Source organism: Tetrao urogallus (genome assembly GCF_951394365.1).
Source record: "Tetrao urogallus genome assembly, chromosome: 8".
Taxonomy (NCBI): Eukaryota; Metazoa; Chordata; class Aves; order Galliformes; family Phasianidae; genus Tetrao; species Tetrao urogallus.
In genome coordinates, this window is record NC_136821.1 from 25,757,400 (window position 1) to 25,775,000 (window position 17,601).

General features: G+C 40.7%; 2 protein-coding genes across 2 annotated transcripts; both read right to left on the minus strand.

The window, feature by feature from the left end:
* Positions 1–515: 515 nt before the first annotated feature.
* Positions 516–5,206, minus strand: LOC306949217 (caspase-8-like; the record flags this gene model as incomplete). Its single annotated transcript, XM_079539008.1, has 8 exons — positions 516–651; positions 950–1,451; positions 1,786–1,921; positions 2,404–2,471; positions 2,664–2,720; positions 2,811–2,949; positions 4,033–4,138; positions 4,902–5,206. 8 exons carry the CDS (start codon positions 5,204–5,206, stop codon positions 516–518), a joined length of 1,449 nt encoding a protein of 482 aa, XP_079395134.1.
* A 5,905-nt stretch (positions 5,207–11,111) lies between these two features.
* Positions 11,112–17,086, minus strand: LOC306949218 (caspase-8-like; the record flags this gene model as incomplete). Its single annotated transcript, XM_079539009.1, has 7 exons — positions 11,112–11,271; positions 11,849–12,338; positions 13,436–13,547; positions 14,211–14,287; positions 15,270–15,408; positions 16,449–16,554; positions 16,776–17,086. The coding sequence occupies 7 exons, from the start codon at positions 17,084–17,086 to the stop codon at positions 11,112–11,114; spliced, it is 1,395 nt and encodes a 464-aa protein (XP_079395135.1).
* Between the last annotated feature and the right edge of the window lie 515 nt (positions 17,087–17,601).

The window sequence follows — 17,601 nt, forward strand, 5'->3', positions numbered from 1 at the left end:
GTACTGTAGGTAAAGGATACTGTGAAATGCAGGTCACAGCTCAGGATGCTGGAGGACAAGTTCTTGACTTGTTTTTGAGAAAGACTGAGACTAAGTCTGAATGATTTAAAGCAGAGGGGTGTGTAAGAAAATACTGATGAGATGATGCACGCTATAAAATTTGCAGTCCCACGTCTTTTATTTTATGAAAAGTTAAACATAAAGTACACAAGGCTTTATATGAATTTGTATTTGAAAAGTATCTTAACAAAACAACAGCAACGTATGGTAGGTACATCTGGAAGGGCCTTCAATCTATTGTAAGGTTGCAAACTGAAGACCAGCTTTCAAGTATAAAAAGCATCACCTAAATTAACTCTTACATTCATAAAGCTTTTATTCCTTATCTGTTACCAATAAAAACATTCATATATATATATATGTATTCTGCTAGGAGCAGACTGATGTTTTACTGAATTCACAGCTGAGATGAGTGGTTTTCAGGTTACTGCAGTGCTCTCTGCCTCTGCTCCCATTTAGTTTACAGGAAATATAAGTTTTTTCCTCAGTGTGAAACTGGGCTGTGGCATTTGCTTTCCTGCATTCTGCTTGTCAATCTTGCTGCTCACCTCTTGATTCACTGCTGTCAGTATGGTGAGAATATCTTCTCCTCTGCAAAAAATACAAGCAGTTTTGTATTAGAGTATTTGTATGTAACATCAGAAAACTTACTGTGTTCTTATATATCATCTTGACCTGTGCCACTGCTAATGGCTCCTCCTTTAAACCATCTTTAAAGCAGTTGGGTGAACTGCTTCAAACAATCAGTGTTGCTATTCTACATTGCTCTTTTCACTTTGAGTGATCACTCCCAGTGCATGTTATCCACCTCTGCATTCAAATCAAACTTGTGTCCTCCAAAAGGAAAATAAAAGGTGTTGCTAAAAAGTATCTTAGGAAGTATAGTTACCGAGGACAGCTGTTCTCCAAGTGTTGGCACAGTGACTGTATGTACCAGGTCCCCTGGCTTGGGCTTCTGTAGGAGACGTAATCTTGCAGGGTAGCCATGCCCAAGAGGAAGTCTGCCTCTGAGGGGATGCAGTCCAGCTGAAATCTTGCATCCGTTTCTAAAGAACGATCTTGCTGCCCGGAATCTGTTTCAATGGTTACACCTTTCTGATAAGCACCACCTTGGCAAGCCTGAACGAAGAAGACTTTTGGTTTTCCAGCAAGTGATTGGCAATTTTGCCCAGTGAAAGAAGTGGTCAGTTCCTGGATAGGTACTTCCTGCCCATCAACACCGTAGATGATGCCTTTTTTTCCATGAGAGAGAATACAGCAAACAAAACAGTCTTTGTTGTTGTGGTCCATGCACCGATAGTTGTTCACTATCTTACGGATTTCCTCTGCAGTGCAGTCTTTGTATTCTGCTACTGTAAAATGAAGGTTGCTAAAGACTTTTCTCAGAGCATCTGGAAAGTAAACCAAGGAGTAATTAAAGCAGTTTTCTAAAATTACAAATAAACTTTTTTTTTTTTTTTTAGCAATAGCAATATAATAGTGCCTGAATTACATATCCCCATCCATTCTTAAGTTAGAAGTGAAGTAAAATTCTGGTTCTCCAGCAAATCTGCTTTTGATTCTGTGTATTTTAGTAGTATGTAAGTCTACCACTACAAGAAACATAGCCTTGACGTGGAAGATTGAACTTTAGACTCCTAGTCCAGATCACAAAATGGTTCCTGTTTTTATGTACAGTCCACTTTCCCTGAACATATGTAAACTCATTTGTAATGTTCACTGTACCTGCATCCACATCTGTCCCATTCCGATTTTTCATCTTTCTGAGTTCTGGCACTGCTTCCCTGGCTTTTGCAAAATTGTGATTATTCAGGATCAGGCAAACTCCACGGGGTCGGCTGGTCATTTTATAAACTTCAAGCTGTTAGAAAGAAAGATTTCTTGTGACTGCTTCTCAGCCCTTGTAGTGGCACAGAGGGTAAAAAGCCAGCTAGCTTTCCATCTGGGCAGCTCTTCCCGTACAGCTCTGCTACCAGGACTTGGCCATGTGCTGCCTCACAGCAAGACAGAACCCATCTCTTGCAGCCTCCACCATTACACTCCGCCCACAAGGAGTGTTACATTCATCCACTTCTCTGTGCCTATTTATCTACCTGCTGCCTGTCTCCTGGTATTAAAATTAGGGGTATCTTCTACTCTTAAAAACATTTCTTAAGCTTAATGCTTCTGCTGCTTCTGCCTGGTATGTAGTTTCAAAATAAACAACGTTAAAGAGTAGTACATCTTTGTTTTTCTAGACAGTGCCTTTAGCAGCTGTGCTTATTATAGTTCATGTGCACTTCATAAAGGAATGGTCTCTTCTGAGACAAAATTGTGACATTTCTAAGACACAAACTGACTTACCTGTGAAGGCTGATCACAGCTGCCGAGAGAATCAGGTGCCACAGATGATGCCAGCCATATGGCACTGTCTGAATACACACACAGAACATATGTATAAGTAAAAAATTAAAAGGGAGTTTAAAGTGCTGCAATCAGTTAGTAAGCAACAGGATACTTGATCACTTCTCAGGTGCATGTTTAAAGGCAAGATGCAGGTAGAGGTCAAAATCTGGAAAAAAGCCAAAGATCTAAACGTTCATTTTGGAAGAAGTTTCAGTTACCTTCAGGGGCTCCTCTGCTGCTGCTTTGCCCCTCTGTTACAAGCATCTCTCCTTCACCTGTAAAGCATTCATTATTAGTCCTTTAAGACACCTTACATATCACTTCAAAAATAAAAAGTATGGGAAAGAGGCCTTGTTTTGTTTTACCAAATGAGTTTAATCCATACTCTTCAATTTTCTTCAACAGGCTCTTGTCCACTTTTCCACAAATAGTCTTCAGGACAGTTAAGTTGTCTTCTCTCAAAATCCCCTTCTTCTCCATCTCAATGAAAACGTCGAGCATTGTCTGAGCAATCAGAAAAGTAGTTTGCTCTTAGGGCAGATCCATGCTGCTACTGAGAAGGAAGCTGCAGCATGTTTAGGGCACCCAAGCTGGCTTTAATGTACTGACAACATAAGTGATCCACTGTCAGTCTCCATGTCTCAGTTGATACCTCAAGCTGATTCAGTTAAATGTAGGTTGAGAAAAGCTAGAAGTACAATGACTAAAAATATCTTCCCAAAACAAGCTTATTTCCCTCCCACTGCTCAAAGATGCTGAGAGCTAATGGTGATCACATAGGAACAAATAATGTCATTTTTAATGACATTTATCTGACTCGCAGCAGCAACTTTGTGCACTTGACTGAAACTAAACATCACTGGAGCAAAAATGGGTATAACCATGCAAATATAGTATAAAGAGTTCTCTGAAGAGAGAACCCAAGGGACAGAAGCTGTTGCCAAAGAGTGGCAGAGCACAGCGGTCACCCATGGATTTACTAGAACAGCTACCACTGAACAGGCACAGTTGATCCTCTAAGAAAAGAGGAAAGATTTTAAAAGAGATTTCGTTAGGCAGAACAAAGTACCTAGCAGTCTAAAGGGCAGGCTGACATAGTGTAAAGAATAGCTGTATCTCTTGAAACGATGTAAGTTAACTCCAAGCTCTTGGGCCATAGCTCTCTGCCTGGATCTGTTTGAGGTTTTCTTCTAGGTTTGGAAATAAATAGAACCAGAACATTACAGGAATAGCCCTAGTGGGTGATTCTTCATTCGCTAATGACTTACTTAGCAACCAAAAGAAAACCAGCTGGAAAAGATGAATGAAAGTGCTCAGCCCTCTACTGAATAAAACCAGTCAACCCTACACAGAGCTTGGGTGTGCAGGCATCATGCCTGGCCCAGGGCTGAACCGTGCTTTCTGGGCTGGAGCAGTACATGTCACACTGGCACACAACAAGTCATCTATGCACCATTCCCAGTCTTCCCTTTTCCTTACGGAAAAGTGACTCTCATTCCCCTCAGAGCAACCTAAATATTGCTATGTACTATAGCAATTATTTAAAAGAAAGGAAACAAAAGAAAAACAAAACAAAATAATTCTTACAGTTTCAGGACTTAGCTTGCATTTTGGTAATTCTTTTCCCAAAAGAAACTTGAAACACTTCATGTCGTCTTTGGTGATGTTTTCTGACAGCTGAAAGAGCAGATATCTAGAAGGAACAGGAGAGGACAGTTTCATTATGTTTTCTAGCATTCTTCTTAGTACAGTTTAATGCTGTACCATTGAACCATCTCCTCTGCACCCCCAGCTGCCTTCCCAGAGCAGCTTTTTTTTCTTTTTAATCTGAGGACATTAGTCCCAGAACAGACAGAAGTCAAACCATTTTCAGCTGCAACCAAAAACATGTTTTTTCCCAAAATCAGAATTGCACAGAAAGTTTCTGCACTGGGACATGAGGGTAAAAGCAGTCACACCCAGTCACTGATTGTTGCCCACAACAAAGGTGAGGAGGCCTTTGTAGTCTGCAAATTATCTCCGAATCGTAGAATCACCAAGGTTGGAAAGAAGCTCTAAGATCATGTAGACCAACTGTCCACCTACTGCCAGAATTTTCCCACTAAACCACGTCACTTAGTACTACATCCACATGTTTCTTGAACACCTCCAGGCACAGTGACTCAACCACCTCCCTGGACAGTCCATTACAGTGCCTCACAACTCTTTCAGAGAAGAAAGCTTGGTCTTCTCTCCTTTACTGGACAGAAATTTTCTCTACTGCTTATACCTGTTTTTCCTAGGAAAGACGGAGATGCTTATGTTCTGCCAAACCTTACCTTAGTGTTAACTCATCAGTAAAAATCTTGCACCTACCCACCCAAGGATAACTGATCCCCAGAGAACAACTCCGGAGTCGGGCTCTGCCAGACTTTCGCCTCCAGGACCCTGGTGAACCCACACTGCCAGCCGCTCACCTGAATGGAGACACCCGTGCTCTGCCTGGGATCTGGAGCTCCCTCTCCATCTCCTCTCGGCTGGAGCCCAGGTGGGAAGCCAGAAGGTCCATCCGATTGATCCGATAGAGCAGCTCCTTCAAGAAGAACAGGTCCCCGACTTCGATCATCCCTTTCTCTTGTAATGCTTGGAAGAAGGCCTTGGGCTCCTCAATATCTTCCCGCTTCCTTACAGTGACGTGCTCCAGGCTGAGAAACTTCAGAGATGCCAGCTCAGTCCTGTCCAGCGCCTCGCTGATCACGAAGAGCAGCTGGGAGAACTCCATCTCCCCGCAGCAGCTCCAGCCCTGGGCCGGGATGGGCGCCACTTCCTCGTGCACCCGCGCTTCTGCGCTTCCGTCCGCCTCCCGGCGGGCGGGGCAGCGCCCAGGCTCCTGGGAGCTGTAGTTCCGTCTGGATTTCTTACTTGAAAACCCACAGTTCGACTCAGAGACTGCTTGTCTGCCAGACGGGAGCTTTCTGACACAGCTGAGGCTGTCTCCGTTCACAGTTACGGAGCGCTATTTTTAAAAAAGCAGAAAGAGGCCGGAGAAGTCGAAAATCCCTGCTATGCGCTTGGCACGATCGGGAGGAGAGCGCAGGGGCCGGTCAGCGCTCACCAGCGCCCACCTCCCATACGCCTATCTCCACGGGCGTCACTGCTGTCCAAATGCTGAGCTCCTTCCTTCAGCCTGAGCGGCACTGTGCTTCATATTTCCTTTTCTTCTCTCACCATGAAATACCAATACATCTCTCTTTACTGTTAAAAAAAAACAAAACAAACAAAAAAAACACCGTCCAATAGCACATCAGTGCTCTTTTTCCAGCGGACAGATTTCTCATATCACTTCAAACACGCATACTACTGCCAGGAAGAAGTGAATTTTACACGTGTGAGTGGTTTTGTAACACATGCAAAACACAGCATTCTTTGCCATTTTACATTAACACTGCTCCCTTTTTTTTTTGAATTTGAAATGCTTTTTTGAATTCTTCCCTTTTTGCTTCATAAAATTCATACACCCACTGAGCAAAACCAGTAAGTGGAAACGTAGGGGAAAGCAGAAGGAATAGCTTTGCCTCTGTGCTGAAGTATTTCAGAAGAAACACAGACACATGAAAATCAATTGCCAGAGTGGCACTTCAGTGGTTAAGCAAAGTAAATTAGAGGACTTCAGAGTTCTCCAATAAGAGTTTGAGCTCAAATCACACCACTATCTAGACATGCATCCCAAGGATATTTCCAGCACAAAAAGGAGTCTTGAGAAAACTGAACTTATTTGAGCAGGTCAGGAGCTCTCCCTCTGCCTGCTGCAGTCACACCTCCACAGTCTAAGGGCACTAACAATTCATCGCTATTTTAATACAAGTGAAAAAAATCTCAGAACACATTTCCTCCTCACAAGCCGCCCCCATGCTGCTGACAGGAAGCACAGCACACTCAGTCGAGGTATTCAACCCCGTTCCCCAATAACAGGCACAAGCCACTGAACCAACTTCCTTCCCAGCCCTTGGGATTTGCTGGAAGCTTTCAGCAGCAGGAGCAAGCCCACAGGAAGCAACACGATGGAGTGAGAGCTTGGAATGGTGCATAACCTCTGTTATAAATTCTAACAAAGAGATGGTATTTTACAGCAACAGGAGGAAGGAGGGAGGTGTTTTTACTGGTTAGAGTTTCATGATTCTGAAACTGAACATTAACAGCACAGAGAGCTGCGCTCAGCACTGATTTTAAAACAACCTCTTCCTACCAGTACTCCCTTTGAAAAAAAAAAACAAAACAGTATACAGTAATCTGTGAGCGTGCTCTCCCCGCCCCAACCTCATCCTTTGGCCTGGCTGTTACACCCAAGGCTGTGTTCAGGGCTGATAACAGTTTCATCACGTACTGTGACTGTGCTAATCATCTTACCCCATAAATAGTGAAAGCCCCAGAGCCCCTTGAGCTCTAATCCTCATAACAAGGCTGCACATATCCTCTCAGTTCCTCCTAAATATTGTGAGTCTTGAGCATCTGTAGTCACAGGATCAATTATGTGGAGTAATCACTGGAAGTCGCTTATTGGGATATTCCCCTCTCAAAAGAAAAAAAGTATTGTAGACACCTCCAGAATGGAATGCAGTAAATATGCACAGAGTGTATTCCATGACAGTTCCCTAAGCCCAGGGATGGGAACTTGGTGGTACTATAGAACAGATAAATGCATAGCAGTCAATTATGGTACTATGGAACAGATAAATGGAACAGATAAGTGCATAGCAGTCAAACTGAGTTAGTTTTTCAGTTTTTCTGTTGCACCAATTGCAACAAAGATAAGTAATATTAGTCATTCAAGCTCCACATGAAAGTAAGAAAATAGTATAAAAAAGGGAGGAGGAATTTTTGGGAAAGATACTATCGCAGACAAGTTGGGAGGACATGCTGACTTCTGGAACCAGTCAGTGGGCTGAGCCTCTCTTCCCACCCCCACAGGGACACCTATTGGGTGAGATTTGCAACTCAGTTACACCAAGTGCTTTCTTGGGAAACACAGAAATCTCTATGGAGCTATTCCATAGTTCAGAGCTGCATTATTCACATTATTGGCATTCAAAAGAATCTGCCATATTGGATATTTACCCTTTAATACAGCAATTAACCAGAAATATTTACATTATTATCATACAAGTCAATAATGTTCAAAGCCCTAAGCAAGATGTTTGATTACTGCCTGCATATAGATTGGGTCAAAGGTGGAAGTAATCTGAATGCAGTGAGACTTTTTTTTTTTTCCCTTTTTAAACAGCGTATGAGTTAACATCCCCTCAAGTCCTGTTAAAACAAGCTCCTACTGAATAGACTGCAGGAGCTATGGATCTGTTTTTTTGCACTGACATGTCTGGACAAAACAGCTTAAACACAAAGTGGCTACAGGAGCATTTGATACATAAAATAGCCATGCGAAGCTCCAAAGATACGTGCAGAATAACTTTGTGTCTAGCTAGGAATGTGTTACAGTTGAGAACTGCAGAAGTAAGTCACATCATGTGACTGGGGAATTCCCGCGGTTGTCAAACATAGAACAAATACAGCAGTAAGCAAAGGCACAGCTTCAGAAAGGAAACACAAATGAGTACTTGGGAATTCCCAAAGATCTCAACTATCTTTTAGTACACTGCACAGAAACCATTGTAAACTAAACATGTTCTCTGTAAGTTTGCATCTCTTTATCAGAAAAAGATAGATCTGAATAATTCCAGAAAAGATGTGCCCATGTAAGTTGGGGGTCAAAATAAAAAGGATGGCCATCAAGGACTTAACATTGAAAATTTCCTGAGAACATTCTAGCTCTGAACTCCCTGCTGCACAACTGGTTCTTCTAAAGGATGTGGAGTTTGTTTCCACTTTTCATGAGTTTCCAGGATTTCCTGTGTGAGATGTAGATGGCAGACATAGCCAACAATTAAATATAAGTAATTAAATAAAAAATCTCCTGTAGTCAAACTTTTCAGCGCTCTAAAAACTTTGAAAAGAGTGAACCCTTACCAAGTTAGTGGATACTTAAACAGCAGCCCATGCTGAGAGAAAGCAGCAGCGAGCAGGCAGGCTCCTAATACGTGCCAAAAACCCACCCTGGCAGCAGCAGATTACCAGTTGTGCTTAAGACTGAATGATAAATTTCCCAGGGAAGACTGGCATCAACAACTCTCTGGGACACTGACTTTAAACTGATGTTCAACTGAAGAAATAAGAAGATTCAAATCAAAGGGCAGACATTCATGGCTCTGAATGAACACTGTTTCCGCCTAAGCAGATAATGGCCCTCCCTCGGTCTTCTCAGCATTTTCTTTCCCAAACAGCCTCACTTTGACTGCTTGCTTTCTAGCTTATCTCTGCAGGACCTAACTCAGCCTTGCCTTCCTGCCAATCTTGTGATTCACTAACCACTGGTAGTGCTTCCATTGGCTGAAAGCATAACAGACTCAAGTGCCAGCATTGCTTCAGTGCAAAGTTCTGCCTCCCAGACATGAGTTGAAGAAAAGGGAAGGCAGGCTGACTAACTATAGCCTTCTGAACAGAGAGGCAATCGCCCCTCCCCCTTTCCCCGAGTTGTGCTACAGAGAAGAAACAGTCAGGAAATTGTACAGTCTTCAAGTTTCCTTCATACCTCTCAGCTCTGGTAGAGGGCAACAAATATGGTTGGAAACATTGCAGCCACTCTGCCATGGGCCTGCACATATTTATTTTGCTCAGAACCACAAAAAATGAAAGTGCATTTTCTCCTTCATTGAGTCACATATCAACTCACAGTATGATTTCTTCCTGAAATTACTTGTAAGTAACAAGAGCTTCTCCAAAAGTCATGCCTCCTATTATATGATAATATATTTATTATTACTATATAAAAAACCCAAGTAACACCAAACAAGTAAATTTGATATTAGACATTAAATTCTCCTCATGTGGAATAAAAGAACCTAATCTGAGAGGACTGAACTCTGACACAGAGACACCGAAAGAAACAGAAGTGCTGTAGATTCAGCACTTCACTAGTACCAGTAATATTTCCTCTTAATTCTACTGGAGCAGCTGCTGCCTGCCAGCAAGCTTCTCCCAGAGGAAGCTACATGCTAATTTCATTTCAACCATATTTCCAGAAAGTTTAAAAGAAAAAAAAAATTAACTTCTACATTTATAGCAAGGTCTCACTTATGAAAATGCTATAGAAATGTGAATTGTGATGTTTCCTCAACAGTTAACCAAACATCAGCTATAGAAATGCATCATAACCTGTAACACCTGCTAACATCTGCCACAAATAGCATTCTCATTTATATAATACTTGTAATATCTATTTATTATTTATGAAACCTGTATGAATAGAGCTGTGATTCTAAGAACAGACATTCTGTCTTTTACTCGGAAAGTAAAAATGGTAAGCAGAGCAACTGTCAACAACTGTGAAGAATTAGGAGTAAAAGGCCTCACTTCAGGAAGACAAACAGGGCTGAATTAAGAATCCCTGCATTACAGCTAGACACAGATCTATTCAGAAAAAAGCATAACTTATAAAGCGTTTCACACTGATCCTTCATCTTGCTACAAAGCTTAAAAGGGATGTAGCCATTAGAGTTACAGATGGCTCCCAGATACTACATACATATTGCTGAAAATACAAGGTAAGAGCAGCTTCACTGGCATCAGCTCCCATTATCAAGAATGTCCTAACTTTAAGTTTATTCTTTTCTACCATGTCTCCATCTGCTAATGAAAGAATATCAATGCGCCACCTCTCCATCAGAGTGTCTGCCATAGAATACTTCAGTGAAAGCAAAAATAACTTCTTTAGCTGAAGCAAAGGAGGTTCATTGTGCTGACTGTCCCTCAGTTAGCTCCTGAGAGGAAAACACCACAAAGAAGGGTGATGTGACAACAAACAGTGTTTATTACAACAGAGATTAGGAGCCCGTAGAACTTACAGCCAGGAGGTGACAGTATCTCAGAATTGTGTCTCATGGAATGGAACCTTACTTGCAGTGGTCAACTGCCTTTCAAAAGATAATGCTTCCCAAGCATTCTGAGAAAGAGCACAATTGGGACTTATTATTAAAAATTCTAACCAGCAATGCTGCCCAACCATGCAAATCAATACATAAGGCACACAAACAAACAAACAAAGAAATGTGAAGGAAAAGAACCAGATATATAACAATCATTTTTCTTTTGCCCTTCTGGATGGAGATATTATTTTCTGTGAAAAACCACATAGCTTCCATAGATACCCAGTCACTCACTTCAGTGTAAATCAGTTACAGCCTTACACAGGTTCTCTGGGAAGGGATCTGGTGCTCTGAATCTTCCTGTTCTTTCCTTCAGATTTCAAGGACTTACTCTCCTAACAGACAGAAATTATAATTCCATTAACATAAAATACTTAAAAATCATACTGCTTAGAGGTGCTTCCTCAGTTAAGGCCAGGACTGAACAGATTTCAGTGCTTCTGCACGACAGGAAAGCAACTCTTTACTCCTCCATTGCCTACTGATTTAAGCTTGGGCAGACTCATCACACACGGCATTTGCAAAATTTAGGTCAGATGGCTCCTTGCAGGACAGCAACGAACTACACAGACCCAGACCATTTCTCTTGCAAGTTCTCTTAAATTCCCTGTGGAAGTCCATTCCAGAAGCAATTCCTAATTGAGGACATTCTTATTTTTCCTGCTTTTCAATTGACTGGCATTGTGGAATTTGGAAGATAAATTGTTTCCGTAGGGTTGATGTTATCTTTGGCATCTGTTTCCACCCATTTAATATTAGTCTTCCCACTTCCTTGTTCACTTCTGTCAGGATGGTTATGAGATCCTTGCGACTTGAACAAAAATTAAGAAAAGTTACATTAAAATACACAGTATGTGCTGCTAGGGCAGAAACTGATCTATTTTTGCTCCAATAAAGTGAGATCTCAGAAAGTTATTATCTATCCTTCACCTTGCCCGCAACTAAAATTGCACATCCCATTTTGTAACCAAAGAATTCCATATGTTTTGGGGAATAAAAGCAACTTCCATGTAGGATCACCTTACAAATTAACACAGCTTTCCACTTCAGTTGTGGTCACAGTAGCACAATAAAATGAAACAGAACCAATCTAAGCATTCACCAAGCTGCCCTTTGAACATCATAAGAAGGTAGGAAGTCTGGAGGAAAAATTCCATTTTCTAAATTAACTTTGTGAGGGAGGCAATGATGAGAATTATGAGTAAAGAATACTGATTTTCTGCCTGTGTACTAGCCCAACAAATTTGCCTCTCATCAGGTGTCACTGGAAGAAAATTCATTTATCAGTCAATAAAATGTTAAGAGTGTGCACACATAAACACACCTGCCTATATGTAATGTTCCAGCATTACAACCCCAAATCTGTACTGGGTTAAAACTAGACTTACAGTGGGCAAAGTAACTCCATCTTGTCACAGAGGCACTGAATGTAAACACTGCCCGTCTCTATACAACGGTAGCACTCAAAATCTTCCACAGTAGCCATGCCAACCAGAACATCAGCCTGGTCAGGAATAGAAAGCAGAGGGATAGCATCCGTCTCAAGATGACCAGAACAGTCTTCCTTTACTGCAACAGCTGGATGACCTATGTAGCCCTGGCAGGCCTGTATGAAAAATAGCTTGGGCTTGCCAGCAAGAGAAGGACAATTAGATCCACTGAAGCAGGAGAGTAAATCTTTAATATTTACAAGTTCATGATCAACGCCTTTTATTTTGTTCTTCTCACCATGTGAAAGAATGAAGCAAACAAAACAGTCCATGTTGCTGTGATCTTTCTTGCTGTATTCTTTAACTTTTGCAAAGATTTGCTTTGCTTCTAGATCCATGTACTCAACTGTGTCAAACTGAAGCCATTTAAATACTCTCTTCAGAGCTTCTGGGGAAAAAAAAAAAAGTCAGAAGGTACTTATTAAACATAAACATCAGGCTATCCGCAGCAGAACAGTTCACCTACCTCTTAGCCTGCCAAGTCTAATTAGAGAATGGCCTAATTTTCTTTTATTTTTTTTAAAGGGAAACAAAAAACAGAAAAACCCTATGCAATCAGGTTGAACACTACTATTTAAAACAAAATGCATGTTTCAGACTGCCCTAAAATTTATCTGTACAATTTAGTGAAATGTACTTTTTTTTTTTAAACAAGGCTTTCACTATTTGCATAGCCATCTCAGATGCTTAACAGAACAACGCTTGGCTAGTTAAGGAAGAAACAACTCTTTACAATAACAAACTACCATTCTTAAATGAATTTGATCCTTCATTCTGTGAGAATGATTTATGCAGCAAGAAGGAATACAGAGTAACCTGCTAAAGTGCTAGCAAGGACGGAGTGCTACATAGACTTCCCAGCAAATGTTGACTTGTTCAGGGAGAGATCAAATAGCTGGGAAGAAAGAAGCATGTAGACAGGCAGGGTGGAGTTAAAACATCATTGGTGTGCGCTTTCAAGAAACTGATTTTAGTTTATTAAGTTAAATAAGTGATTCCTGCAAGAAAGCAAGCATTAAGGACAGTTATAAAACAAGAAAATAACTGCATTTATTTGAGCATTATTGCAAACGGGTGTCCATACTGACTAAATTGGAATGCTTTCTCAGCTTGCAGCATGGCCAAGCTGTAAAGCAAACGAACACTGAAAGATATTAAGGACCTCAGAAGTGCTTCTCTATGATAGGTAAAAATTAAAAGCAATCAGAAAGTGAAAGAGCAGATTAGTAACCTCTCCTTCACTTTTTGTTACATATGACCAGTTAAGATGATGCTTTTTACTGACAACATAAACACCTTCCTTCTTTAAGTCATCAGCCAAACTGTTGGACATGGTGTATTTCAAAATTCTACAGTGATTGTCACTGCAGTTAATTTGGAGGCAAAGGAGCTCAGTGGAAGCAATCATTTTTAACAGTAAAAATAACTCTTTCAGAGGGTAATACAAGAGACTAAACTAGTCATTGGATTAAAAAAAGTACACACTTCCATCTTCCACCGTTCCTTCTCTGGTTTCATCTGGATTTTTGAAACGATAGTTGTTCAGAATCACGCAGTAACCATGGGGGTTATTTTCCATCTTATATGATTCCACATGCTGTAGAACAAAGAAACCATGTAAGAAAGCAGTGCCAATCACCCAAAAAAGAAATATGCTATGTACAGATTGGTGCTCCTCCATGTCCACACACACACACACGCACGCACAAAAAGTCTTGAGGGCAAAGCTACAAGAAAAATAGCTTAAGAGTACAAGTCAGCCCCAGGTACAGGCGAGAGGAAGTTGCTTGCTCTTCTGGAAACCCTCCTCCTCTTTCTCTTTGGTTAGGATATGATTTTGGAATGGGAGAGAGCATTCATTAACTAAATTCTGCACACATGGAGGAAAAGTTCCTGCACTATACCATTCACTCTGAGAGTCCTGGCTTTCCAGCAAGGTAACAGATGCTTCTGGGCCCTTCCCAGCTGTCCAGGATATTCCTGGACAGGACTTTACTGTCCTAGTCTCTTTAACATTGCTTTTCTTCCCATGACAAATAGGAAAACAACCTTTGTTGTCTTGTAAGGTTGCTGACAGCCAGGTCCTTACTAATGGATAAGGCTTGGGTCTTGTTTTGAAAACAGGAACTCTTCCACAGCCAACATAAAAACCAGAAGCCCTCTCTTTTAGCTCTTCCACTCACTTAGCCTTAAAAATTTATTCCCCCTGCTCCCAACAGTTAGATGAATACTTTAAAGGCAATCTTGAGGCATTTCTCACCCCACCCTCCGCTCCTTGTCCTGGTGGACACGTAGACACACAGACTGGAAAGCTCAGATTTTCGTTAGAATCATTTTCTAAGGAGGAGATAAACAGAATATTTTAGGATAAATATTTAAATATTCCACTTTGCATATTTCAACACCAAATAAACAAAAACCAACACAAAGAGATGAAGCTGTGCAAAGTTTGGAACAAATTATACAGTTGTGTTAAGACTGTACAGCCCTAATCAAATATTCTTAGTATTATAGTTATTAAGCAGAAGTGAACTTCTGGGCCTGTGCACATACAGCAACCTGAGGCAGGAGATGGCAGGCACTGCATTCTCACAACAGCTGTACCTTGATCAATTTCTTTGTTCTTTTATTGGCAGCAAGGTCCAAATAATAGCAGCATGAGTGTGATAGTCACCCCAGGAAAGCCATTCACTAGCATCTCCACTATGGGATACATAAGTAAAAGAATAAACCCATTTTTATAATGGTGCACCGCAGCCAACTGATTTACTTCTGAAGTTACTGTCCCTTCCCTAGAGGGTTTATGTTGGTAGACACACCAGGCAAGCAGAACACTAGCATAACGGAAGATCTCTTCAAAGCAAGAAAACACTGCTCTAAGTACAGCTGCCAGGAATAAGTGAATAAATCATCACCCAGGATTCTACACAAGGAAATAAATGACAATACTTGTTTTAAATTGAGTTTAATTGTCAGAAAAGCAAGATCTACCAACATGCTCCTTTCCTGCTTTATCAAGGGGGAAAAACTATACCAATGATACTAAAAAGCTATTCTCCTGACAAGGGGTTTGTTTATCCTGACATTCCTTAGCCCAGGACAGAACAGAACATGTTTCAGGGAGAGGTACAAGAAAATATAATGCAATAGTGAAATAGCAGAGAACATTAGAAAGCAAGGGTAACAAAAGCTGTTCTGCTCATCTTAATATACTTTAAGAGGTCTCTCTTATCTCCAGATTCTAATATCCCGAAGATAGAGCTATGAAAGTCACACACACAAAAAAAAAGTTATCCTCCTAAACAGCTGATTAATTTACCTTTTGTTTTTTCTTCATAGTTATCAATTTTGTTCTTTAGGTCAGGTCTAAATGCCTTTAATATACTCTTCAACATTGTTAGGTCATCTTCCTTAATTATCCCATTTCTTTCCATTTCCACTAACACCTTCAACATTGACTGGTAAAAAAAAACAAACAAACAAAAGGACAGCAAACAAAAAGCATAACCCAAAATCATATAGTGACTCTCAATAACAGCATTATCAGACACTTCTGGAGAAATCAGCATCCTCAGTTCCCGAAGACTGATCGACTTGAAGATCAATTTATTTTTCCCCCAAACTTCATTAAAACAAAGGTCAGGATGCAATGTGAATGAAGAAACAAACCACCAAGATAAAGACCATACTGTAGAAATTGCCTATGGCTAAGTTATCCTGCTTTGCTTCAGCAGTGCAAAACACTTAAGCAGATAATAACACAGCATCTTCTTGTGCTTCTGCATTCGGATGAACTGCTGTGAGCCATTCAGCTGCATGACTCTACATTTCCTAACACAGGAAATACCTTCAGTGATGACTTTATTATTTAAAGTGGATTTGTCCACCAAGTTGGAGGTAAATCTGCTCATTTTGCAATAGTTGCTACAACACAAATAGGACTTTTAAGGAAGCTTCTTTGTAATACCAAATACTTTCAAAGCACTATACATTATTTACAAAACAGGTGTGAGACTAGCTCACCAAACCTCCTAATATGATTGTGAGGGAATTAACAGAGTTGTTACCTCAGATTACAATGAAAAAGAAAACGTACCCAGTAACACACAAAAATTTGTGGTGGAACTCACTTGAGAGCTCATTTTATGATGTCCGAAAGATTGCTTTTTTTTTTTTTTTTTACAGCAAACATCACTTTTATTAGATACACCATATGCACAAATGCCTTACAAAAAGTCAAGCAAAGATGAAAGACAGAGCATGACAAACATCGCAAGAAGAAGAAAAGGCATGTAGTGTAGATAGAATGAGAACAGGAGAGTAAAAAGCAGCGAGAAAAAAGGGTCCATGCCACATGTCACAGCACCTGTTGGCTACTATCACAAATCTTTGAAGAACAGAAATTTCATGAGCGCATTAGTCTCTCCCTACTCCTGTCCTAAAATAGGCAGACTCTGAGATAGTTTTGCAAGAAACTTCTCAAGATCATTTTGCTTACAGCATTATCCCGGAGCTTGTTCTTTGGTAATTTTTCTTGCAGCAGGAATTTCACACTCTTGACATCTTCTGCAGTTAAGTTCTCAGCAATCCCATATAGCAGTTGTCTGGCATTAAAGGTCAGAGAAAGACTGATTAAGAAAGTTATGAGAAGTAAACGTGGCAAAATGTAAAACACGGTCTCCAAATTCACAGCATCAAGTAGTCATGCTGTAATAAATACAATTTTGCTGAACAATCCATAAAATAACACTGTAGACAGAAAACAAGAAAGACAACAGAACTGTTGTACATTTTGCTTGCAAAAGTATACTACTTTTATGCCTACCTATAGGCTGACACCTTTGCCTTCCCTGGGACCTGGAGCTCCCTCTCCATCTCCTCTCGGCTGGAGCCCAGGTGGGAAGCCAGAAGGTCCATCCGATTGATGCGGTAGAGCAGCTCCTTCAAGAAGAACAGGTCCCCCACCTCAATCATCCCTTTCTCCTTCAGCACTTCAAAGAAAGCTTTGGGCTCCTTAGTATCTTCCTGCTTCCTCACAGGGACATGCTCCAAGCTGAGAAACTTTAGAGCTGCCAGTTCTTCTGTGACCAAAGCCTCAGAAATGTCAAAAAGGAGTTTCCAGAAGTCTGAACTCATTTCACATTAAGATTTTGATCTAAACACAGACAGAATTTGGTTTGTCAGTAATGGTAGTGCAACCACATGATTATAAAAGGTATCATGCCATACAGAATAGTCTGAGATAAATACATGTAATCAAACATGCTTCAGTAGACAGAAGCTGTCCCGCAAACATAGCTTTGATACTTAGCCCTTTTGGTTCTCTGAACTCACTTCCTACGGTGTATTTCAATAACCGGATGTACTGATATGGAAGACATACTATCCTGGCAAGTCAGTGGTTTTTCTTTTGTCACTCAAAATCTGAAATATAGACTACACAGTAAATAAGACTGACAGATTTTGTACTATGACAAAGATAAAGGTTTTACATCCTGACAAAGGTAAGGGCCCATATGAGCATGTTTCTAAGCTATTTAGCTGCTTCAGTATACTGCTTCTGACCTTGGTCAGTGTAAACAAAGCGCTTTGTCCTGTTTTGGTTCATCTGGAGAAAGTAAAATTCAGTCCCCATTTCTCAGTAATATTCA